General features: G+C 40.8%; 1 protein-coding gene across 3 annotated transcripts in view; it reads left to right on the top strand.

Annotated features, from left to right (window-relative positions):
• LOC138249932 (uncharacterized) overlaps positions 1–25,890 on the top strand; it is a 521,389-nt gene that overhangs the window by 176,311 nt on the left and 319,188 nt on the right. For all 3 annotated transcript variants that reach the window (XM_069204182.1, XM_069204181.1, XM_069204183.1), the window contains exon 3: positions 17,189–17,259. In XM_069204182.1, coding sequence (XP_069060283.1) covers positions 17,189–17,259 — 71 coding nt within the window. The remainder of the gene's footprint in view (positions 1–17,188; positions 17,260–25,890) is intronic.

The following is a 25,890-nucleotide window of genomic DNA, read 5'->3' on the forward strand; positions in this document are numbered from 1 at the left end:
AATAAAAGTAACAACGAAGCGAGAAAAGTGTAAGCAGTGGGTGTGCTGCAAGCTCCTTTTAGTAAACAGTATCTCTTGCTAGCGAGAGCTCATGCAGTGCATTCACTGATGCAGGCAAGACCTAAAAATTAAAGGGTTCAAGGGGCACTCACCTGTTCTCTACTGGCTGCACCTCCAGCACCTCACACAGTGCAGCTCCATCAGTGAGAGCAAACAGAATTGGCTCCAAACCCAGCTGAGAGCCAGGGAAGGGTAGTCCAAACACTGGAATGCCCACCACACAGTGCCAAAAAAGCCCCACAGGCAAGCCCAAACCAAGCAGGGGACAAGAAAACTAGCAAAGGCAGGAACACAATCCACAGCAGAAACAAACTGTCTGTGACAAAAAGGAAAATCCTAAAATATCACAAAAGGTAAGATAAACTCCTATTCATAGATCTTAAAACACAGACTGATTGCCTCTCATGGAAGACAGACACAAGGTATCTAAGCAGTGGTCTTTCCTTGGCACATCTGGAATGGTGGGATGTAAGGACTGAGATAAGGATTTGGTTATGTTTTGTAAATTTATAAAGGTCCGCTTTAATTTGGGTTTTCAAACGAATCTGCTGTTTTGTTTTAGACTAAAGAGGCTTTATTGACCTTGCTTTTAAAGTTCCAGGGAGGACTTCAGATGCAAGAGGTAAACAGGATCATGGTAACACAGCCGTACTTGAAAATTACTTATTTCGGCTGTGGCTGATGCATATAGGCTGGGAAGCAACGTCCATTAAAACTACCACTCCCTCCACCTCCACTTCTTACCTACGGAACTAGTGGAATTGCATTTGTATTCTACTTTATGCTATTTCAGTAGTACTGCATTCATGAATCTTTCATATTATGTAACGGCAGTTGCTATAACGTATTTACTTTCCCATTCAAACTGGAACGTGGTTGCTTCAACAGTTTTTGTCAAAACTCTCCAGGGCTGATGACAGTGGAGTTAGTTTCAGAGAGGCAACCCAAACGCATGTGTCCTAATGCAACGCCTTTTAGTTTCAGCCGTCGCCAATTTAAAATGGTAAAACCAGTTCATACAAGCACTTGGCCATTACCAACGGCTAATGCGCCTTATTGGGTTTGGTGGATGCCAGTTCTACTATTCCTTTCATGTTGCCTCGAAGGATGTCTTTTTCTGTTTGCTCTAAGATACATGGGAAAAGTCTTCCAGTGAAGAATTTTCATCAGTTTTAATCAGAATATATTTGTGACTTCCTCAACAGTACATGAAAAATTTTACACTTCATGAGCTACTGCAGGTGCTATTAGAGCTGATAGTTTTTTCAAAGTTTAAAATGGATATTCTGGGGAAGGGGTTTGCACCTTCACTGTCCTGGACCGTGATAGTGAGGGAAGATGCTAAACCCCTACTTCAAAAAATTAATAATTAAGCAACCTTCACAGGTGGGGTCCCAGCTGTGAATTATTTCTACTTAGAAGGTATATTTACATGTTTTCATTTTTTCTTTTATTTGTCAATAAGCACAAATGAGCGGCGTATCCCTTCTGAAGTATAGACAAAAAGACCATTGTAACTATAATTTATGACTCCTTCACTTTTCTGTCAAAAAATTAAAATGTCTCTTCAGATTCTGTGAATGGAAAGGCGCAGCACACAGACATGACCGCTCTCAAGGGCTTTACCTCTGAAAAATGTTCACCTCAAACTCTGGTGGGGACGTTGTGATTCCATGTTTAACAGAGACTGATGTTCTTGTGGCTCATGGAGATGCCTTTCTTCTGGTTATACTACAAATGTTTGCAAGTTACTCGCATCTTCGGCAAAAAAACATTAAAAAAACATATTTTGGGTCAGCCTATTTGGGATGAGGGAGACAGTCAAATGCAATATTTAATGAAGGCTGCTGAAGAACTGCATGCAAAATGTATATATTTATGTGCAATGCATTTAGCAAAATATTCGGTCTGGGGAAGACCCTTCCCTAAGGGACTCCTTTGAGTGTTGGGGAGATCAGTCCCAACTTCTTCATTCATTCGCTCTTTGTAATTTGGGCAGTTTATTCTTATTTCACTTCTGCAAAGTTCATCAACCTGCACTGCTGTATCCCACTTCACCTGAAGAAGACAGCCTCAGATGTTGTAATTATAGATGGCAAACAACATAAAATTAATTTATCCATGTACTCGCCTTGTTTCATCCAAATAAGCCATAAGGTAAATCGTTGGAGGTGTTGATGGGGAATGACCCACTGATCCCGGGTGTCCTCAAAAACTCCTAGAATCCAGTATACCAATGCTTGGTGTACTGTCGCCCCTCACACTCTCTAATGGTCTTAAAATAGGTTCCTCCTTCTTTTTATAATATGTCTTCTTTTATGTCAAATAATATCAACTCAGATTTTTTTGTTTGCTTCATTCTTTTTACTTATTCTTTTTCACGAACATATTATTCATTGTATTAAGGTGCTCTTCAATAGATGCTTGGAAAATGAAAAATAATCTATAAAACATAGAATCCTCAATGCATTTCGGACCACAGGTCCTTCATTAGGTGGTCGACTTCTAATTCCCATGCTGATATATATCTTCATGTTTCTACACTACTGTTCATCAAACAACTGAATTATGTACATTTATCCAGGTATCTCCAGATGTCATTATGTTCATTATCCAAGTGTATTTACAGAGATCCACAGCAGTTCTATTATCCTTTGCTTGTTTAAAAAAACATTCAACGGTCCTTTCATGTCATTCAAACTGCAAAAGTATCGATGTTTGTGCCATGAAAATCCTAATCCTTTCAGAATCAGCATCATGTTGAAAAACCAACATAATTCATTGATAAATTCAGAGATAAACATCCATATCACAATTCATATCTAGAAATTCAAACTTGGTGTTGCGATAGTCCCATTGACACAACCAGAGATAAACATCTATATCACAATTCATATGTAGAAAATCAAATTTGGTGTTGAGATAGTCCCATGCACATTTTCCTGGTATTTACTCTTCATTCCCCCGTTTGAGTAATGCTACCCCTATCCAGTGTAATGCGAATCCACTTACCCCGGTACTTGTGTTGTAAAATAAAATGTTTACGTTTTCATCTATTGTATCCTGTCAGGTAATCTCAAACGCTCTGTGTGTGTCAGTGTGTTCGTCCTTGCATATTCTGCAAATCTATTAGTATATAAATTCTTGCACTTTGTTCTGAATTTGAAAGATAAATAGCCCCTCAAAAAGAGTTTCTTTGCCAGGGCGGTTATCTATAAAGACTCACTTCATACCCCTAAGCCTCTGTGCTTAGTGTGTATGCCTTCAGATGTGTTTTTTTCGGCATCCTCGTGGTCTGCCATGTTTGTGTTGTGAACTTTTTCAGAAACCATACACCCCCAGTGGGAATGGTAGACTGGAAATGTTTAGTGTGTTCAAGTAATCCTTTCATGGAAGCCATGTTTGATTACCAAACTGATCTTTAGTGATGAATTGACTATGTGTATGGTAGTCAGTTAATATGGCACTCCATCAAGATTTCAGGATAAGGTTTACTCATAAAGCATCAGAAATTAATAACAAAATGATAAAACGCATATTGTCCGAAATATTCACTTGTTCACATTATCTACTCTTGTTTCTACTAAAATATTGATGCCTCCCATTTTTAATGGTATGTTATGTCAAATTATGTAAGCCTGGGTTTTCTTCCCTTAACCATGTTCCACCTATGTTCATCATTGCAACCATTGTCCTCATCCCGATCCCATGGTATTGCTGTTTCTCATCAATGAAGTGAACTAAGCAAACATGGGAGAATCATGTTTGTTCTTCCCCTAGCCATATTTCACCTCTATTCATCACTGCAGCCGTAGTCATCACCCAGATCCCACAGTGTTGTCATGCCGCATCATTCATCAAATCATAGAAAACAGGAAAGCTCAAGTCTGTCATTCAATCCTGTCGGTATTAATGTGTTTAGTCTCTTTATCCAATACAAGTCTCTTTTTAACAAGTTCTTTCTATTGTCTTTGTCTTTTCTTGTTTTCACTTCTTCCAGTATCTGGAACCTCACTTGGCTGGTGTTATGCCCCTTCTCATTGAACGCTACTGCTGATTTTTAATCCTTATGTTGCTGTCATACTAGGATGATATTCATATCAAAGTATGCCATGAACAGCACCAAAATCAGGAAAATCACTCTAAAATATTGGCCAATGATACGATCAGAACCTGATTTTATGGCCTTGTTTAATCAGATACCAGTGTTTGCATATGAGCGGTCTAAGAAGTTGAAGGAATTACTATATTTTCATAAAGATGACAATGATGTCAACTCGAGATACCAGGGAACCACACCTTGTTTGAATTGCAACAACTGTAATGGCATAATTAGGGGTACAGAAATGAATCTTCCATTGAAATGTGTTAAAATCAAACTCAGAACTATTGCAATGTGTGAAGCGAAAAACATGATATGAATGTTAAAATGCCCATGTGACCTGGCCTACGTGGGAGAAACTGAGCGTAAGATTAGAATAAGAATAAATGAATTTACGAGCAAAATTAGGATGAAAAATCAACAGTAGTGTTACATTTCAATGATAAGGGGCATAACATCAGCCAACTGAGATTCAATATACTAGAACAAGAGAAAACAAGAGAGGACATAGACAATAGAAACAACTTGTTAAAAAGAGAATTATATTGGATAAAGAGGCTAAACACATTGATAACAACAGGATTGAATGACAGACTTGATTTTTCCTGTTTTCTATGATTTGTTGAACGATGAGACGTGACAACACTATGGGATCTGGGTGGTGACTACGGATGCATCAATGAATTGAGGTAAAATATGGCTAAGGAAAGAACATAGAATTGTCCTGTGCTTACTTTGTTTAGTTTGTTGATTAGAAACATAAATGCCATGTGATCTGGGTGAGGGCCTCTGTTGCAGCGATGAACATAGGTGGGACATGGTTAGGGGAAAAATACACAGTATTGCTCCTTGTTTATTTTGTTTACTTTGTTATTGTATTAACACACTCCAGAGAATTCACATTTCACTACAGTGGACTTTACCATCTTAGTACCCAAAGTAGGACAATATAAATATTGGTATGTTTTTTTACAATTTACGTTTTGTGGTTACACAGTTGCATCTTCAGGCGCACACAACACACTTTTTTACAGAACATACCATTAAAAATGAGGGATATCAACATTTTAGTAGAAACAAGAGTAGACAATGTACACAATTTAATATTTCAGATAATTTCTGTTTTGTCATTCATTTCGTTGCTAATTTCTGATGATTTATGAGTGAACCTTATCCTGAAATCTCGAGGGAGTGTCACATTGACTGATTTCGGTACACACAGTCAATTCATCACTAAGGATCAGTTTGGTAATTCAAAATGGCTGTCATGGAAGGATTAATTTAACACACTAAACATTTACGGTCTAGCTTTCACACTGGGGGGGCATATGGTTTCTGTCATAAAGTTCACAACACAAACATGGGGGGCTCACGAGGGTGCCGAAAAAACACATTTGAAGGCAAATATGCTACACTCAGAGTCTGAGGATTATGCTGCGAGTCTTTATGGATAACCACCATGGCACCAAAACTCTTTTTGAGGGCTAGATACCTTTAAAATTCATAAGGAGGTATAAGAACGTATATACTAATAAATTTGCAGATAATGCAGGGATGAACATGCAGACACACAGAGCGTTTGAGATTACCCGATAGGATCTGATAGATGAAAATGCACACATGCTATTTTACAACACAAGCACCTAGGGTGAGTGGATTCACAATACACTGGAGAGGGGTAGCTTTTCTGAAATGGGGGAAAGATGAGTAAATGATAGGGAAATGTGCAAGGGACTATCGCAACACCGAATTATATTTTTTAGATACGATTGTGATATGGATGTTTAGCTCTGATTTTGTCAATGAAAAAGTTAGTTTTTCAGCATGATGCATTTTATGAAAGGATTTTCATGGCACAAACGTAAATATTTGGAGCAGTTTGAATACATGAAAGAACTGTTTAATATTTTTTTTAAACAAGCAAGGGTTGATAGTACTTTTGTGGATCTCTGTAAATACGCTTGCATAATGAACATAATGGCATCTGGGGATTCCTGGATAAATGTACATAACTGAGTTGTTTGATAAACGGTAGTGTAGAAATGTGAATATATACATCAGCATGGGAGCTAGAACATGTTATTTTCTTTTGTTTTGCAGAATGCAATGACCTCCGGATGAAGGACCTGTGGTCCGAAATGCATTGAGGATTTTTTTGTTTTGTAGATTATTTTTCATTTTCCGAGCATCTATTGAAGAACAATAAATTAATGCAATAAATAATATATTTGTGAGAAAGAAGGAGTAAAAAGAATAAAGCAAACAAAAAACCAGAGTTGATATTATAGTTTGACACAAGTGAATACATATTATAAAAAGGAGGAACCTATATTAGGACCAATAGAGAGTGTGAGAGGGGGAATCTACACCGAGCATTGGTATAATGCATTCTACCAGTAATTGCAGATGGCTAAAGTTCACTGGACAAAGGTGGTATCTGACGGTCAGTGCAATGTCAAGTCCTTGGCGCTGTGTCCCCAGAGCAACCTAATTTTAACCATTATACCAGACATAATATGCTTTCTGGTGCAAGAGACCTTTGTCACAAGTCTCATGATCAGTGCTCTACCTAATTAGGGTGTGTTTCTCATTGACTGAGTGTTAGACTCTGCAAGGGTGTTTGGGGACCACCCAAAATTATATACTCTTTAGTATGGGTAACTACTGTCCCAATTCCAAGGCTATGATATTACTGATGGCTGATTGCAGCTGGTTATAATAGTGTGCAAGACTTTTTGTCTGAACCTTACTGTGGCAATTAACTATTGGTTGTTCCCTAAAGAAATCATGTAATAGGGTAATATATGGGCTTCCTAAATCCCTTAAGTATAAGGTGTGTGAGTGTGCTTGTGAATATCTGGATACATGTCAGGTAGGTTATTCAGTTTTGGCACTCCCCTGTTTTTAATGAGCCCCAGAGACTCTGTGATGCTCTGTAAGTTAAGGGGTAGGCTGAATTTGATATACACTTCTTACCTTCCACATGTGTTCACCTACTCTTAATTTAGATTCCTCTTCCATTTGGAATATACTGTAGGTTCAAGGGTGGTATCTGACTTTTAATACCCAACACCAGCAGGGGCTTAACTGAAACTTTGAAACTGACCAGCAGGTCTTAGAGAGGGGAAATCTGGTACAAAGACCTTGGCTGTATGGTCTGGGCAAATGGTCAGACCTCATAGAAAAAACCCTGCTAGCGCCACATCTTCACATCATTTGTTTTGGCAGTGAGCACAGACTGCTGACATGGAATGCACAATTGACAGGTTGCCTGTTTCGCTCCAGATGGTTTCCATGGAGCTGCGTTTTTCTGAAAGAGAAATGCATTTTACAATGATGAGTTTCCCTCAAGCGTTTGGGGAAACTTTGAATTTTATTTTACATTTGGAGATCCCTGTTGTCCTAAAGACTGGATAGAAATGTGCCCTTCTCATTTACTTAGCGTTCATCTTCCAACTCACTGAATCTCTGGGCACCCATGTAGAGAAAATATGGGACCAGAGACAGTATAGTTGGCTCTTTTCATTTAAAAGGTTAGAAACAGATCTCTAAGACTGCTGCAAGGATGTATGATGTCAACCTTTGTGGGTAAGAACGTAAACTTCCTTGTGTGCTTATAATTTGCCTAGTACTGCTAGAGCTTGAGATCCTGTGTACCCATTTCACAGTGAGGTGCTTGGCGCTGCTAAGTGTGAACCAGACTCGAGATGACAACCCCAAATTGAACATCAGAGCAAGCCACTTGTTCATGTTTTGCAGTCGGGAGACAGGTGTGTGTGTGTAACCTGACAAGAGGCACCCCATGAGGTGGTTCATCTCCACTGTGAAGTCATATGTGACCCTGCAAGTGGAATGCCATATAGTGTCCCATCACGCCTATGAATCCTCTGCAACCTAACCAGAAGCTGCACCTCTAAGCAGGCACATTTACAGAGTTGCCAGCAAGCTCCAAATAAGATACCATCACCCTCTTACTGCCCACAACCATCCTCAAAGCAAGTGGGATGTCGAAATGTTATTTTCCTCTGCAACTCTCCAGTAAAGCCCATTCAGACATATGTGTACACTGCAGCAGGCCAACTTACACCACACTGGCTGACATACAGTATAGTGCCCCTGATTATTCCACTTTCATAGAGACCCAGTGGGCCCTGATAACAGGAGAGATGCTGAACCTGGGCCCTCCATGACCTCAGTTCAGTGTTAAAAAGCAGGCTGATAGATGGTTGTTCCTACGTTAAAAATCATATATTTATACCCCTATTGCATGTGCATCTTTTCCCATTCCTGTATAGCGAAGAACGTGATAGGATGGTATTTATCATTTAAACCCAAAGTAACATTTCCAAACCTTGAAAATGGGCTCTTGGCGTTTCACTAGCTTGCAGTAGTATCTGGGTTTCCGCATTTCCTGGTACAGTGGCAGTGCATGCTACGAGGATGGTCTACTTTCCTTTGATTTGTACATGCTCCAGAGAATGGGCCTGACAGAAGAGAAAGAGCAAGCTCTGTATGGGGGTGAGGGGGGGCTCATCTCATTAACACAGTTTTGACTGTTGTCACATGCAGCCTAGATCTTCCCACTGGTGAATTATAATGTCAATCCACCACAGTGGGTGCCACCTTCAAGCCACAACAAACAGTTTCACTTTGTTCCGTACCAAGCCTTTGACTTTTATAGGAATCTTTCGTATCTGCAGAAGCCTATTTGCTATAAGCCTGACTTATAAAATTGAGACCGCTTTGAATGGGGAGGGTCTTTTAGGATTCAAAGGATAAATCAAAAGTACACTATCACGATGCATATGGTTATGAATGGTATTTGCATGTCTTTAAATCTTTGTTTGTCTAGCAATTTTTAAAAGCTCTGTCTCCTTTCTGTTACTTCACACCACTGACCGAGATGGCATAAAAATTAAGTTAGTGAGTGAAAGTGGACGTTGGAGTCGAGCTAGAAAGTGTGAGAACTGTGTCATTCTTCATTGGCTACCACATTCTGTGTGGTGGTCAGATGAAAACAAATTGTTATCGCTCTGTGTTTGATGGGTTTTTTAACAGATTGCTATTGGATTCAGATCTCAAGCTCATAATAGAGGTCGTTCCTCTGTATAGACCCAGTAATCTGCATAGATGCTTCAGCCTCTTTCATTGGTCGTTGGTTAATGTAGAATTGAGAGAGCTTTAGACAAAAACATTTATTTCTAAAAGTGTTGCAATTTGTTTCTAGTGTGTGCCTCAGGACACATTGTTATTTCCACTTCATCTGTGGAGCAGGCAAAGGTGACAAACATTTGAGATTTCAAAGGCGAGAACAAGGCCATCGTGTTATGTGTAATTATTAGTTTTCCTAATCACCATGGTAACAGCACTTAGGGTTCCACATTCAACAGAGCGTCTTCAAATCAGGAACTGTGACTTACATTAACGCCGTCCGCTGCCGTGCTTGATTATAAGAGCCACCAAACGCATATTAAAAGCTTGGCAGATTTTGTACTTGATTCTGAAAATGTGTTCAGTTCCCCAAAAAGTGAGGGTAATCAGCAATATTTTGATTGCTAGTCGGTTTTTGATTTGCCTTCAAAAACAAAATTAGCTGTGCCAGTCCAATGTTCATAAAACATTTTGAGAAAAAAATAAGCAGAAAAGCAGATCATAAATTGTTAACTATGATGATGGGACTTTGGTACATTTTTTCTTTGGCATTTGTATGCCTCTTCACAAGTGAATTGATCAACTCCTCTATAAAAATGAAAGTTGTTGTTCGTCTGTACATAAAACGACAACTGTATGCGCATAATTGCTATCTGCCATCTATTCCGTTATACATGGCAGTTTTTTTTCTGGTCTTGAAAAATATGTTTCTAATCGCCATTACTGCATTGCATCGCTGTCTTTTAAGAAAGAAAATACTTTGTAACCATAGCAATGATATTCCCACCCTGGCATTATTTCACAATGGCTCGTGAAAGAGGCTTTTTTGCACATAGCAACCACTGCCCTCTTCCAAGGTGTCAATCATTCTCAGCCCCCCTCTTGCGGTCTCTTAAAAGCGCCGCACTTGTCTTTAAACGGTGGCATTCATTTGTGAATTCCCAAATAACTCAGACTCGGTAGATGCCTTAGTCATAGATAATGGCTTGAACTCCCACGTTGAGCATCGGCACCTACAGTGCCCCCACCTGAAACTTCAGCACAAGTTGGAGGCCGCATTTGAAAAGCTTCTCCTGCAGGGTTTTTAGAACCTCTTTTGCAATGTGGTGAAGGTTTATGTTTTTTACCGAGGGCTTCTGTTAGAGGTAAGTGAAGAAATCTGTACATTTTTAAAAATCCTAGTGTGTTACACTGTTCAGATCAGCAGGGTGTGGATGTCTTTATCGTTATTTTATTACTATGCATGGGACCTGGGCCGGATTCACTACGTTTTGCGTCGTGCTTTGCGTGGTTTTGTGGCTCAGCCACGAGACAAAATGCTAGCAGATATCTACAAAGCCTCGCAAGGCTTTGTAAAGTAATTTAAAGAAATGTGATGCAACGTAATGGCTTCCACTGACTTATGTTACATTTCGTTTTGGGAGCCGAGCCATCGGCGGAGCATGGCGTTCCTGCGCATCCACCCATGGATTTCACGCAATTCCAGAATTACAAAACTTTGTAAATCTGGATTATGTGAAATCTCTATTCCTCCCAGAGCAATAAAGAGAAAAATCATTTTTTTTCTCCTTGGTATTTCCTCTTTCTACATGTGCTGCACCTTGCAGCACACATAGAAATATGAAGTGTCTTGAGAGATTGTTTTTGTGCACCCAAACACAATTGTGCTTCTAACAAAGGCACCATTTCACAGTGATGCAAAGGTACTTACGTTCTTACTTACAATCTGATCATTATGGACAGCACAAGAGAAAAGTATAGTTTTAGGAAAGGTCTGCAGCAGCTGTATTCTGAGGCCTTTATCACAATAGTGTCAGAAATCTTGTTTTGGTCACAAACTCCAGCTTGCACTCAAAACCAGATTATAATTTGGGTGCAGGTCACAGCTGTTTGGCTCCTTTGATTTGCCAGCAGGTGAACTCTGCAATAAATACAACATGTGATGTTTGCACTCATCTGAATGGGATAAACATATGCTTTGGGTGTGTTAATCCCCATTCCATAGTGGAAGACTCAGAGTCAAGTGCAAATTTCGCACCTTTTAATTAGCACACTGCACACTAACTGGTTAGTATTAGCATCATTTGCCTCCATACTTTGCAGGGCCATTGTAACTGGATTTAGTGTATGGTAGGCCTCCAGATCCAAAGCATTGTAGCTAGGAATTGTTTACCTTAATAAAGCCTTAATGTGATTCCTTTATTAAAGAAGATCATGCTATTTTCTTAATTTGTTCTTAATCATTTCCCATTTTAGTGCTGTTCCTTGGACCTCACACTTCCCCTTTGAAAACCAACTCCATAATGTACAAGAATTTTACACTGGGCACCTGTAAAGGATCATGATGCATCACACAATTACCTTTTTGTGTTTTGGTTCTTGGTGCTAAACACTAAGGAAAATCAGCCTTTCATTATCTTACACTCTTATAAGGTATCGTCTGTCTGCAAGCCTTCAATACTATTATCAAAGCCATGTCCTCTTTATTCATTGAAATTAGTCTCAAGTTCAAAGCAATATGACATTATGTGTGCATATTTGTTGAGGATTTCTCGACTCCCAATGATTGTACGAGGTTTGCAGAGCTGATATTCATAATCTATGTTGTTTTTCATTTGATATTTTGCCCCGTCAACCTTACTGGGCAGTTTTTTAATCATGCACTCTTTAAGTGAGGTTCTTCTGCTGGATGCTGTTACTGAAGTAGTTGTCACACTTGAATTGGTTGACTCCAACATGACAGCTCAGTTACTTACATGAACTCCATTGGCACATGATCATTTGCTGGGCACTAGTTCAAATCCAGGCAGGACTGGCTCAGCTTTCAGTCCTTCCAAAACAGATTAATAGTAACACCTATTATTACAGTGCTTAAACACAGAATGACTTCTGTATGAAGTGATGCACAAAGGACGTTATTATTATAAAGGGCTTTATAGCATGTAGTGGACTACCTGCCCTCTTTGCCAGAACAAAAACAAGGTGTTCTTATTTAATACAGTGATCTATAAAATAGTGGTGCTCTCAGGATGGATATGAACAACAAAGCCAACTGAGGTTGCCTTTTTCACTGTCCATGTCAAAGATGAAATGTCTTGTCCAGTTTCCCCATGATTCATTGATCCAACTTGTTTGCCATTAACTGAAGCTACCCAAAGACTGACAGATTCTGGATGGATTAACTGCAGTATGCTACCAGAAATTCCTCTTATTTTTGGAAACAGCATCAACTGTGGCGAGAATCTAGTAGTGCAATTTCATTCCCTATACCATACCTAAGGTGGAGAAAAGTTCACTATTGGATTATCTTCTGGATTTAGCATTTTGTTCAGGAATTTTATGTAATCACCCATGCTGCATATAAGCATGGGTTTCTCATGAACATCTGTGAGTATGGCAGAGCTAGGCTTGGTGTAAGACACCACCACACTCTACAAACTCTACCACTCCAAAAAATGCTTTTTAAATCATGCCTGGAAATGTCTTGCGCACACACCCAAACACACACACGCGCACACACCCACACACACACACACACACCAGACACACACACACCACATACAGGCACACACACACCCACACAGATATCTACTGGCGGTCACCAGTAGATAGCTAAAATTAGAACCTAGTTTACATAGTAAAAAGTATTTTTTGTTTTGCCAATAACCTTGTGCCGTTTGATAATTCTTCACAAAATTTTAAAAACTAGTTTGCTACTCACTTCAGCTGATGTCTTAAAAGTTTTGAGATGATTTCTCAAGCAGGGGCCGGGTAAAAAAGGGGGTCCCAAAATGCATTTTACCCATGCAGTTTCACATAGGGATTTTAGACACAACTACAGCCCGAATCACTGAATAGAAGTACACTAAATTTGACACAAAGCTGGATCTTTGTCCAGAAAGATCTCTTTTCCTGATTTGTGAAATACAACCCAGGGCCACATACCCCCACGCCTAAAATATATGTGGCTGACCCGAGGGGAGGGTTTCCCTGGGTCCAAAATTAGACTGGGGAGGTGTGTTGTGTGCCCCCATCCTGGGGTGGCTGCCTTTAGGGGGTTGGTCACAAGGCCTGCCTGCAGGCCAGGCCCTGTGGCCAACTCCTCGCTGTATACAGATGAAGGGCCTTGTGCAGCGTGAGGCTGGCTGCATGCAGGGTGTTTGCTACAGGGCTTGGCCACAGGCCAGGCCATGCAGCTAACCCCCCACGGACATGGACAAAGGCCATGTGCAGCAGCAGTTGGATTAACGGATGTTAATCAAATATTACTTTACGTTAAAAAGCCCTAGAAATGAACTGAAAAAACAAACATTACAGGAACATTATAGTTAGGAAATAACATTTTAAAAAACTTAGGAGTTCGCTAAAAAACAAAGGTTACAGAGACGTTATAATTAGGTTCAGATATTACACACACAAAACCATAAAAATTCAACAGTTATTGTTATTCTTATCTCAAGAAACCATAACTCGTGCCCTAAGGTAACTGTAACTTGTGACCTCCCCATGCACTGCTAATTACCTCACGTATTACATCACTCATGACATCTTTTATCTTCTGTAACATCATTAATAATATCGCTGCAACAACTGCAGTGCAATTATTGATGAGAAAACTGTTTATGACGGGGGGTGTATAAATAAGTCGAGCCAGTATTTGCAACAGTGGTACACTGCACACCACAGTTGCATTTGTTTTGTACACCACATATATTTACTTTACACATAGTCACAGAATTGATTTGCCCATAATCATATGTTTCTTGGTCAAATGCCATAGCCAGTATTTTATGAATTTTACTTGAACTCATCGTACCAGTGGACGAGTGAGTAGTTTTTCGTAGTACCAAAAATCCAAAGTAAGCACTTTAAAAACAGAACAGGCACCAGCTCCCTCAGATATATATTTTTAGTCTCATTGATCACTAATGCTTGAAGGTTCTTTCTGATCTCCAGACAGTAGAGCAGGGAAACACAATATAGTGAGAGAGGAACTTGACTACTGCTTAGAAATGGCCATGCGGTGTTATTTTGCAGTTTCTAACTAGCACAAACTCAACCCAAAGGTATTGGAGCACTTTAACCAAGACTGTTTTTTATTAAAATTCCCCCTTTCCCTCAATCCATCTATCGGCTGGAGTCACTGTGAGTGATGGCAATCTGCTCTTTGACAAGGAGCATATTGGCACACAAAGTAGTTTTACTCAGTGCCAGAAACTACTGAGGCAATGTGTTTTTTTGAGCCAAAAAATATTTTTGCTTTTTGCCAATGTTTGTTACAATGGTGAGGGCTCGGCAGCTCCCAGTGCAACTGTCACCAGACCTTTTAAAATACACTAATATTCTACAGTTCTTTACTTCCACACAAATACATATCCATTCCTGTGCTATTTATTTTTAATGCTTCACATTCCTATACAACATTCTTTAATAGACAACCCTATTGGCATTGTTAATGCTTGTTTAGTTTGACTGATCATAGCAATCTGCAAAAACACTGTTTTTTTTCCAAGAACAGAGCTGCTTTGATACACTTGCGTTGTATTAGTGGTTCTTTCTGAGAGTAAGTAGTGAGCTTTAGTATAAAAATACAAGGAGAGGCAGTGCTAGTTTTACAGTTGCAGATTTATAAATCTCACTTGCGTCGTATTGTTAGGCTGAAAGCATTAGTAAATACCGAATAAGTGAATGCACAGGGAGCGGTTGCTATCCTTTTGACAATGGTATATTGTAAGTAAGAAATTCCAGTATGCCGGCCAAACACCCTGTGTTATGTCCAATAAAGGAGCGTAAAAATAATATTACACATGGATACAGTGATAATACCGTGGGAGGAACCTCTAATTAAATGCATCTGTCAGTAATAGTAGAGATGTCTTCAATATCTTTTCCTGATGGACTTTTTGTGTGGTAGCGACTGGTGGGAATCGCCAAAGGTTCTTTGTGATGATAGAGTTAAAGGCTACCAAAAATGGGTACTACGGACAAAGCCATTACTACAGTGTATACCCAGCAGGTTCCTCACTGAAGCACTTATACTCAATTCAGGAGCAGTCACTATGTGGACCTGGTTCTCTGAATGAGCCACTTCCTGGAAGAAGTCATATTTCTGACAATTCTTCCAACCAAGTTTTGAAACATTCCAGAAAAAAATGGGTCATAATCACAACGTTCTGCTGTGTCCCAGCTAAAACAGTGGTAGGCTTCATTACTAGAGGTAAATATTTTCCCCGACAGTAAAAATTGCCATTGTCCAGAAATTAAAGTGTGAACTGAAGGTGCAGTCCTATAGCAAAACCATTCCCTGCCTACCTGAGTGCATAGTGACCCTTCCCAGGCTAGACGTCAGGTGGTGTTTGCTAGTATTACTATACTGTAGTTCATACTATGCTGGGCCCGCTCGGAGCTGGTGTTATTTTTAGTTCTTTGATATCATTTTTATATCTTGTAATAGGAAAAAATAAAATACCCTTGCCAACTGTAATCAAACACAGTGGTTTTTTTCTAGTGGTGTGGTAGTTTCTCCTTTTGGAAAGGGAAGTATATTATTGCTGACTGCAGCTCCCATTTACCACTGTAAAGTGACCACTCTTTACACAATGAGACTGAGATATCACTTTTATATTGAACATGGTCATTGGATGCCACCATTTTAAAAGTTCATTGTAGTGGGACTGGAAGTAGCTTCCACAGAGACCTAATGCCATAGATGTAGTGTCATTACTAATGTGTGAGTTATGGCAAAACATGTGCAACAGAGAAAGCACAATTAGGTAATGGCTTTAAGGCAAGGCATCATTGATATTTTTTGCATACCTATCTGACAAGTTGCTGATGTTGCTTATGACGTATATGCTCCAGTTTGCATCTCTAACTTCACCTCAATGAAAAACTTGATTTATGTCTCGGTCCTGGTGCTGTTAATACTAATTTAGACCGGGCCAATAAGCTTAGGGGATATGTTTTAGAGGCGTTTACGCAACAAGACGCACCACCAAGCTGGTCTACAGCAGGCAGGGCCACTGGAATAATGCAGCAAGAGAGTACTAAATTATGCAGCAGGATTCATTACAATTTAGCATCGAGAACATGCAAATTATACTACATAATGTGGCACATTTTGTGATAGTATCAGTTCATGATTTCGTCATTTGTAAACATGTTAACACTGTCTGGGCAAGGGTTTCTCCTTATAAGTACTAGTTTAACATCCAAATACAGCAACGTGCAACTGAAAGTTGAACAGTCAACATTTACAAAGTGGTACTTCTGCATAGCAACAGACGTTCCCTACATTTTTATCAACGTTTGATCTGTTTGAGCTAAAATAATTTTTTTAATCTTCAAATTATGCAGCAGATGATTGATTATGTGGCAAATGCCGCGAATCAAAAAGTATGCCAAAAAAACCAAAACCCGCCGTGTTCCTAGAATTGCATAATTCCAGTGACCCTGAGTCTTTTTTTTGCCTAATGGAGAGGCAGTACATTATTTGCAAAAAAAGATAACTAAGAATATATATGTAGATTTCATATAGATCATATGCAATGGTTCTTTACGGATTGTATGTCAGTCGCACTGTGGCGTGTATGTGTTTCAAAGTAAGACGTCTTAAATGGTGTAATTATTTGTAATTTTGCGAACCAAAGCCAGACTCTTACAAATATATCAATACTGTGCAAGTTTTAGGTAGATGGAAATCTGCCCCAAGTTTGACATCTGACTAGAACTGGTGCAATAAGTATTTGTTGTGATATATAAGTTGGTGCACTGAATTAAGGAAAGGTGAGTTTTATGATAGTTGAAGTGGACAGAAGTTGCCTTTCTGTTGACGGTTATTTGCATATATGTAATTACAGATTTCTCCAACAACAGGGCTTCCCACCGTAAAGTACACAGAAGGTAAGCAGTGGATGATTACAGGATCCAAGACTGGAAAGCTGGTGGTGAGTGTCATTACAAAATAATATCAGCAATGTTATGCTTGTGTGTCCAGAATGTGCTGACTTGGTCTTTAGTGCCTTTGTAATTGATGGTGGGATTAATAGACAATGGGGCCATTTGGGGGGATTATGTGATTTAGAATGGTATTATTAAGGTTTGAGCTAGGTGTCATATCCTATTTCCAGGGTGAGCAAGTCGCAGAAGGGGAAAAATGATGTGAACCTTAAGGAGGAATAGGCAGACATGGAAATCATGATGGGGTGTTGGGTTGGGTTTCTGATTGCCAGTAATGGCCAGGGGTGTCAAATCTGCACTAGAATGCTATCCTGCCTCAAACATGACTGTGTCAGTTGGCCACAGGCTCTAACGTGGATTTCAGCAACTCCCCTCCTGAGTGTCACAGAAAAATGATGCCCCGTGCCTACAGCTCTGTCTGAACACTGAAGCTAAAGTAGACTGCAGAACTCTTATGCATGCACAGCCTTTATGTATGCAACAGAAGCTACACCTACTACCTCCTAAGAAGAAAATGATCTTGGTCCCTTTCCCTAACTCATAAATCTATGTATGGCCACACTGCAAAATACCAAAAGATTAGAGCTAAGTTATGTAGTCTTATTAGTCTATGTGCTCCATGAACAGCAGGACCATGGTGGCACCCACATTTCAAAAGCTCTGGAGACAAGGGCAAATCATGTGTTTCCAGGTTTAGGAGCTGCTCGTGTCCTACCATACAGAATATGCTTTCTTATCCTCATAAAGTTGGGGTAAACACCTACTTGTTTATGTTGCCTTTCTTTATGATCAAGCTTAGATCTGTTCATAGCAATCAAGCACTGTGATCAAGTTTGCATACTACTAAATGGTAGTGAATGTCGATTTTGGCAAAATGCAATGTGAAATGAGGCAGTTTTGTGGCTATTTAGCTTGAGGTATCAGACACAGCTGATAATGATAATGGAACATAATAATAATATTATGATGATACAGCTTGAAATGTTTTGTTTACATTTATATTTCAACCTTCCACTACTCTAAACCTGACAAGTGACAATTCTACACTCTTATCAAGCCTCTGTATGTGGGACAAGACAACGACATCCATATTCCTCAGACCTGTGCCTTTTCTGAAAACGTGCTAGGCTCGCACATGATCTTCGAGCATACCTTTTTCATATAGCTTAGGGTCATGATTCCAATTTCATGGTTAAAGCTTGGTTCCATCGGCTGTGCTGTTAACACATTTTGCTCCAGTGAGCCAGTTGATATACTTCTCTTTCTAGTTAGTATTTGGAGTACTCAGTACCTGTTCCTCAGTTGTTGGTAATAATATTCTTAGAGTACCAAAATGTAATACTGTGGTATCATCTTGTGTATTTCCATAACTAGCCAAGAGCAGTAGACCCTCTAGGCACCAAAGAGCAAGCTCACATTAGCTTCATCTAGATACCTTATATAAAGGAGGCAAGCCACGATCTTAATGAAAGCTGGCATCCGGGATACAATGAATGTTCTGAATTTTCTGTTGGGAAACATTGAACCCTGTGTTCGACTTTGTAACAGCAGAAAGCATGGAAGTTGAGAAGGACTCTTTTTAGTTCTTAGCCTTTATCCCTTTCTCTTTACAAGGCTGTAGAATACTCATTTAACTAATTGCCTGTGCTTTGTTGAGTCCTTCCTCTTGTTTCTTTAGACTTGTGTATCTGGAACAAAAGTCCACTATTCATTTCCAAGGAGACACACTAAAGTGAAGAAGCTTGGAGGTAGTGGGACATGGATCATACGAAATGAGAACCCTGATCTTGTAGGGAAATTTGCCCATATGATGCCATTGAGGATGTGTCTTGTATGGTGTCTTGGTGTGATGTTTATATGTTTTCCTTATTAATGGGCACAATGCTTTTCATTGACTGCAGCAACCTTAGATGCAGTTAGCACTTTTTTATGCAGGCAACATTTTTTAAACTCACTTTCTTACTGTAAAATGGCCCATTTTGGCGTCCTGCACTTTTCGGCAAGACGCTTTAAGTGTAATTACATTTTATTTATGCATATGTACAGAAAGATCTATTGACCTGAAACTGCTGTTGATTTTGTTTTTTTTATAAACCAGGTTTATGGACTTTTCCACAGGTAAAAAGACACAACAAGAATACACAGCTTCAGCTCCTGTAATCATCCTACAGCCTCCGTGCATCATAATTAAAACATTATCGATCCCACCCATCCAAACCATGGTACTTCCACCATTTGCCTCATATCGTTCTATGCTTTTGTGGGCATCCTTGAGCCTCACAGATAGGTTTTCCTGTTGGGTGCACCAGTCTTTCCCACCCGGCATGTGACCATCAGAAGGGGACTTACATAGTTCCACTTCCGTGCAGTGTCCGTCTTTGCGCCCAGTGTCACGATCCCAATGAACAAGCATTCTGCCCTCAGCCACCCAAGTCCTCCAGAAGTCTCAACAGAATCAACTTGGCTGTGAGATCCATTTGTCAGTTCAGGATGGTGGAAAGTTCTTGCCTTATTCTTTCCCAGTAGTGTGCTAGCACACAGCAACACCACACCACATCTAAGAAGTCTGCATCCTGTGAGTGGCAGTGGAAGCAGGTTGCCTGACAAATCATGGCACCTCAGTGTAATCTTTGAGGGGTCATATATGTGAGATGTAAGTAATTTAGCCAAATCAATTTAAGCCTTGTGGAAATGGACAACTATCCCGGGGCCATCATGGCCACCCTCCACTCTGTGTTTCCAGCTCACTGACCCATGCCTCCTACTTCTTTCGCAGTTTCCAGAGGTGGTCATGGACATTAAAAACTAGGGTGCAGTAAATCTCTGAGATGGTACCCCTGTGGAGCCTCCCGCTCCACAGTTTAGCCTCAAGGGGGCTAAAATTCACGATGTCTATGTCTGGGGAATGTTAGCCGAGAGAGCATGTCTCAAATACTAGTATTTGTGAAGCTGAGTGTGTGAATGTCTTCAAGATGCATAATACCTATAGTCTCCAAATTTGAGAACCCCTCTAGTCCTGCAGTCTGATGCAGCCATTTCCTCCACTCCAGACTATGAGGCAAAGCGGCACTCTCTAATTCAGGAATATTGTCTGAGTCATTGCTGGGAGGGTATGTCCATTATCCTATCTAAGCCCATTAGCGACAGATTTACTTGGTACATCAGGTCCCTTCAACCCCCTTTAAGCCAGTCATTAACTATGACCAGTTGTGATGGCCTTTAGTAACACTGGAGGTCTTCTATCCAGGGGCGGCTCATCCATTAGGGCGGAGAAGTGTTGCTCCCTGCCAGCAGCGACAGCTGCAAAACCTTTTTCAAGAAAACGATAATAAACTGCATTTATTATCATTTCTTGAAAAGGGGCAGGGCATTAGGGGTGATGAGCACTTGAGGGGAGTGCACACAGCACTCCCCTCAGAGTGCATGTGTGTTTGACCGGCCGTCTTGGTTCTTGGGCCGGCCAAACACACATGCGCAGTAGGCTCTCTCCAGCTCTGCAACACAGTTGCCAGGCTGGAGAGAGCCTGCACAGGCTCCCAGTCTGCCTGGGAGTGCCTTGGCTGGGTGATTGGTAAAAGCTAATAACATGATGTAATACCAGAACTCTGCAGTATTGCTTCTAAAGAAATTGTATTAGTAGCAGTAAATAATGTTAAATCCTCCACTTGTCCTTTGGCAGTTTAGGCAACAATGTAGCATCGTTCTGGGCACTGTTTAAAGAGGAGTTGCAAACAAGGAGGATGGGTGCCCATAAAAACGTAAAACAATTAAAAACACACAATGGGTAGCTTGACCACAAGATGGCTCCCAAAGGTGACTGGAACCAGGCAACTCCAGCACAAATACGCACTACAAGGAAAGTAAAAATGTCTTATCAGGTGGCAGGAAACAAAGTATCTTTTGATATCTTTAAGCATAGAGCCCTCCACTCGAGAGCTTAGACCAAGGGCTGACATGCAGCTTGCATCTTTAAGACACCCCCCCCTCTAAAGGGGGTGTGGCTAAGATGTGATGACACTGAAAAATGGGAATGGCAAAGCAATGCTCCTAACTTGTTTGAGATGTATGATTAGTTTCTAAAGAACCCTCTTCTGTTCATTCATAGATTAGAACAGTCAGCTCAGTTGTCCTTTGCAGAATACTGTGATTCTCACTTGACCCAGCCATAACGGTTTCGGATTGGACCAACTCCATTTTCAAAGGGTTCAGGTTGTGGATGATAGTACACCTTTTTGGTCATGTCAGTCTTTAACCTTTGCAGCAAATGGCCATTGTGCTAAGCTTGTTTAATTGTGGTAGTTGTATTGTTTTGCTCTGGAAAGAATGGATTCAAGCCATTTATCAAAATACATTTACTCTACTTGGCATGATGAACTCACCTGTGAAGAGGGTGTGATTATACAAGCTTGTTGTTGATGGCTCTATACTTAGATTTGAGTACTATTTAGATCAAACTACATGTGTTATTATGCACAGTCTCATGCCACACGGCCACTGGATCATGTACAATCATCTCATGTTGTATACTTACTGTTGTGATGTTTAAAATAGCAGAGCTGTAGTCTTGCCAGAGGCTTGCGGCAAGATTGGCAGCAAATACAATGGAGCAGCTGACCAGTTGGACTTAGCCACGTGAGCTTCGGGTTTTGGGGCCATGCCCCAGGATTCAGAACATGAATGTGCAAAGCTTTTTTTCCTCCTATAGTTACATCTGTGACACCATCAGGGTATTGTGGCCTCAACGTATGCAATGGCAGCCTTAGGAGCTTCTCAGTAAGATGCACAAGTGCAGGACTTATTTCAGGACATATTGCTGCAAGCCTTCACATGCCAGGAATTGCTCCGTATCAGGATCACAGCCAAGACAGGCCCCTTCACATGAGCACACCAGAAGACAGTCCACAGAAAGAACTTCTATTTTCTGCCTAAATGTGTTGCTTCACAGCTGTGTTGTCGGAGCTCCGGAACTCCAGTATTTTATGCTCCATGGTACCTCCTTTAGACCAAGGTGCAAGGAAATAGGTTTCCACTGCTGCTTCTACAGCTTAATGCCTTTCTTCTTGTGGTCCCAGTCTGCAGTGCCCTTACTACCACCTGCCTTTAGACAGGTGGGCTGGATGGGAGGGAAGAGCTAACACTTGCACCTGTATAGAGCTGTGCCTGTCCGCACACAAAGAGCTGCATAACCCCCGGTAGAGTGTCTGGAGCCAGGGAAGGAAAGACAAGGACCTTGTGTACTTCAGAGACCTCTATTTGAAGTCTCCTCCACTTCAAAGGCTCAACTGCGTATAAGTATTGGATCCCAGAACCCATCAAATCAGTACAGTCCTGAATCTGATGACATTCTGCCAGGAAGAAAGACTGATGTGCTGCCACAAGGGACTGCCACTCTACTCAACTTCATTGCTGTGTTGACCTGCTACCTCTTGCGTGGCAGTGAGAATTACTGGGCTCTGTTCTCTACATCCTCTGCAGAACCAAGTGACTCCAAGGGCTTGCTGGCTTACCTCCTGTTCTGGAAGCCTCAGGGCAATCAAAGACTTCCCTCAACCCTACGGACTTTGCCATTGTAAGTCCTGCCCTGCCAAAAATCCAGTCCTGGATCTTTAGTGAGGACTCTGCAGCTGTTTTTCTTAAAAAAATGACACATCAAGGCTATTGCGCCACTCAGGACCACCACAGTGCTGACTCAACAACAACATGAGTCCCGACTGTGAGGTCCGATGATGACGCAGCACCAATCCGAGGACATTGTTTCATGGCTTGATGACGCATTGCCTGTGATGTTGTGGGTCCTGACTGCGAGGCTCGATGATGACGCATCTATGACTGCGTGGATCAGAACCTATGCACTGAGTCTGCGGTGCCGACGCTTGCTGCATCCAAAGTATTTTTTCAGTCGCCCCTGGATGGGTCCTGTAGCTGGCCTGCCCTCTATCAAGGTCAGCCTGACCTTTGGATTTTACCCAAGTGCTGGCAATCTCAAGTGATCTTTTAGCGCTATTGACTTTAAAGCACTATTTTGAAGTTTATTCTTTAAACATTCATAACTTGAGTTCTACTTATTGGATTTTTGTTGTTTTGGTCTAGTTTTACTCAGATAACTATCCTCTATTTATCTACACTGGTGTGGAGTCTTTTTGTGGTATCTTACACTGTGTTACTGTAATTTAAGTATTGCACAAATACTTTACACATTGACTTTTAAGTTAAGCCTGTCTGCTCTGTGCCAACCTACCACAGGGTGAGCACAGGTTAATTTAGGGTATGTATCTGACTTACCCTGACTAGGATTGTGGTCCCTACTTGAACAGGGTGCATACCTCTCCCAACTGGAGACTCAATTACTAACAATTACCTTTGTAGAAAGGGCTTAGGGCCAGGGGCAAGGCACGTCATTGACGTCTGCCAGAGGTGACCGGCCTTCAGTTAAAAAGGAATAAGCACTTGCAAGTACTGTTGATTGTAAGCGGTCTCATAAAGTGCAGTATTTGGTAATAGTGGTTACATCATTGTATAGAGCAGTTACCTGCCTATAGGAACAAAACCCAGTATGAAACTAGTAAGTGAATGCTTACCTTAGTGCCAACCTGAGGGAAGGTTTTGCTACTAAAGTATATTGTGAGAAATATAATGCAATGACTATTAACGCTATGCCCTGTACTTACTTCTTCTGCAATTTTATCTTGCTGCTCAATGGAAGGGGAGCCAATGACCATGGCTATAAATCACTAATATGTACAGATCTCTGTACTTATAATTGTGATGTCTCAGTAGTATGGCTGGCGTTTCTTTCATCATCTCGCTATTACCTTCTGGATTGTATAGCAGGTCCTTCTCATTTGGGGTAGGTATGTAAATGAGTGCTAGAAGATACAGTTAATGCTTTATGATGCTGTTGAATCCAATGGTGACTCTGCATTTCTATTTATATATTCATCTCACTGCCCTTTAGGTGATTAATGTTTCTTTTTCCTCTACTTTCCCACCTGCAGTATTTGTTATTCCACATCCTCCACATTAGAAACACCCAGTGACTTTGCTTGCATAGCATGAGCTTAGCTATAAGGTAACTGAGTTATTAACAAGCTAGAAGTAGTACTCTCAGTGGGTTACAGGTAAAAGGATCAACATTAGTAATGGTCATTCCTGGCATGTAGGAGTTGTTTCTTCTTGAAAAAGCATGCGTTGTCCTCAGCATCCTCTAAGCCTGCAATAGTAGACACCACCTTAAAGAGTCAAAAAATATTTTAAGGGGAGAGTGTTCCAAAAATAAGGATGCCATAGGGGGAAGAGTTCCTACCACAGGAGACCAGGGGCATGGGAAAATAATAGGATGATGACACAGCATTTGGTGGCATAAGAGAGACAAGCGCGTATTGAGTGGTATAGTGTGCTGGTTACTTGACGTGGTATGAATGGGAGAGGACTAGGTTGCTGGCACAGAAGAAGAGGACTAGGTTGCTGGCACAGAAGAAGTATAGAGCAGGGGAAAGGATGGTGCCTGAAAGGATGGCGCATGAAGAGAAACACAAAGGGATGATGGAGTGCTGCTACAAGACGGGGGTAGCACAGGAGAGGTAGTATTTCTGGCATATGGTAGAGGGTACTTCAGGGAAAAGGGTGCAGTAAAGGAATGATGTGGTGCTGGTACAGAGGAGATGGCTGAAGGGCTCGCACAGTGAAAGAGTAAAGGAGAGGAAACTGAAAGATAAATGGATACAACTTTAACGAAACGAGTCAGGTAGAAGAAGACTTTGCGAGGATGATGCAGGCTCAGTAAGTTATGGGAGATCAAATATAGGCTCACTTTTTTGATATTTTCTTTTTCCAGGTGACATTCTTGCTAGACAGAGATAGAAAACGTATTATGGGAGAGAGGAAGGATAAACAGGCATATCAAAGGTATGAGATGAATGGAAAAATGGTTTAGTGGATCTTCAGGTCAACACGGCAACAAGTTCAGTCTTGATAATGATCCTCACCTTGCAGTACAGTTTCGCTGCACTATCAAAGACTGGGACCTGTGTGAAGTGAGATGATAAAGCTGAAAACTGTCTGCTTACCTCAAAGCTACTTTTAAAGATACTGAAAGGGTGACTGGAGGAAGATCAGTGAAGAGCATTATTTGGGATCAAAGAAAAAGTTCACATTAGTAAATCAGCAGGGCTCGGAAACATTTTAGTAAGACATTGTAGGCATCACATGACACAGGTGATAAGACTGAATTGTAACAGTTGGTTCCGAAACAAATAGAGTTTGAGCACAGATGACATGATGTGCAGTGGTGGTAATCTAAAAGAAGGATATACTGGCAACCCAAAGCTCTAAGCAAAAACATAAAGGTAGGGCTGAAGAAACTGCCTTTCACCCCATGAAAGAACAGCCACCTACTGAAAATTATCAATGTATCTATAGACAACCTGGGGCATGAGGAGCAAGTGAAAAATGTCAGAAAGATTTTTATAAAGTAATAGTGCCCCTCATGCATGCACCGTGCCTGCCTGGGTGTATACAGACTGAAATGAAAAGGCACACATCCTCAGACCACACTAAACCCTGACACGAAGACATGAGACTGAAGGAGAGGAGTGGCATCGGGAGCAAAGTGTTGGAGG

Source organism: Pleurodeles waltl, chromosome 8, assembly GCF_031143425.1.
Source record: "Pleurodeles waltl isolate 20211129_DDA chromosome 8, aPleWal1.hap1.20221129, whole genome shotgun sequence".
NCBI classification, from domain to species: domain Eukaryota; kingdom Metazoa; phylum Chordata; class Amphibia; order Caudata; family Salamandridae; genus Pleurodeles; species Pleurodeles waltl.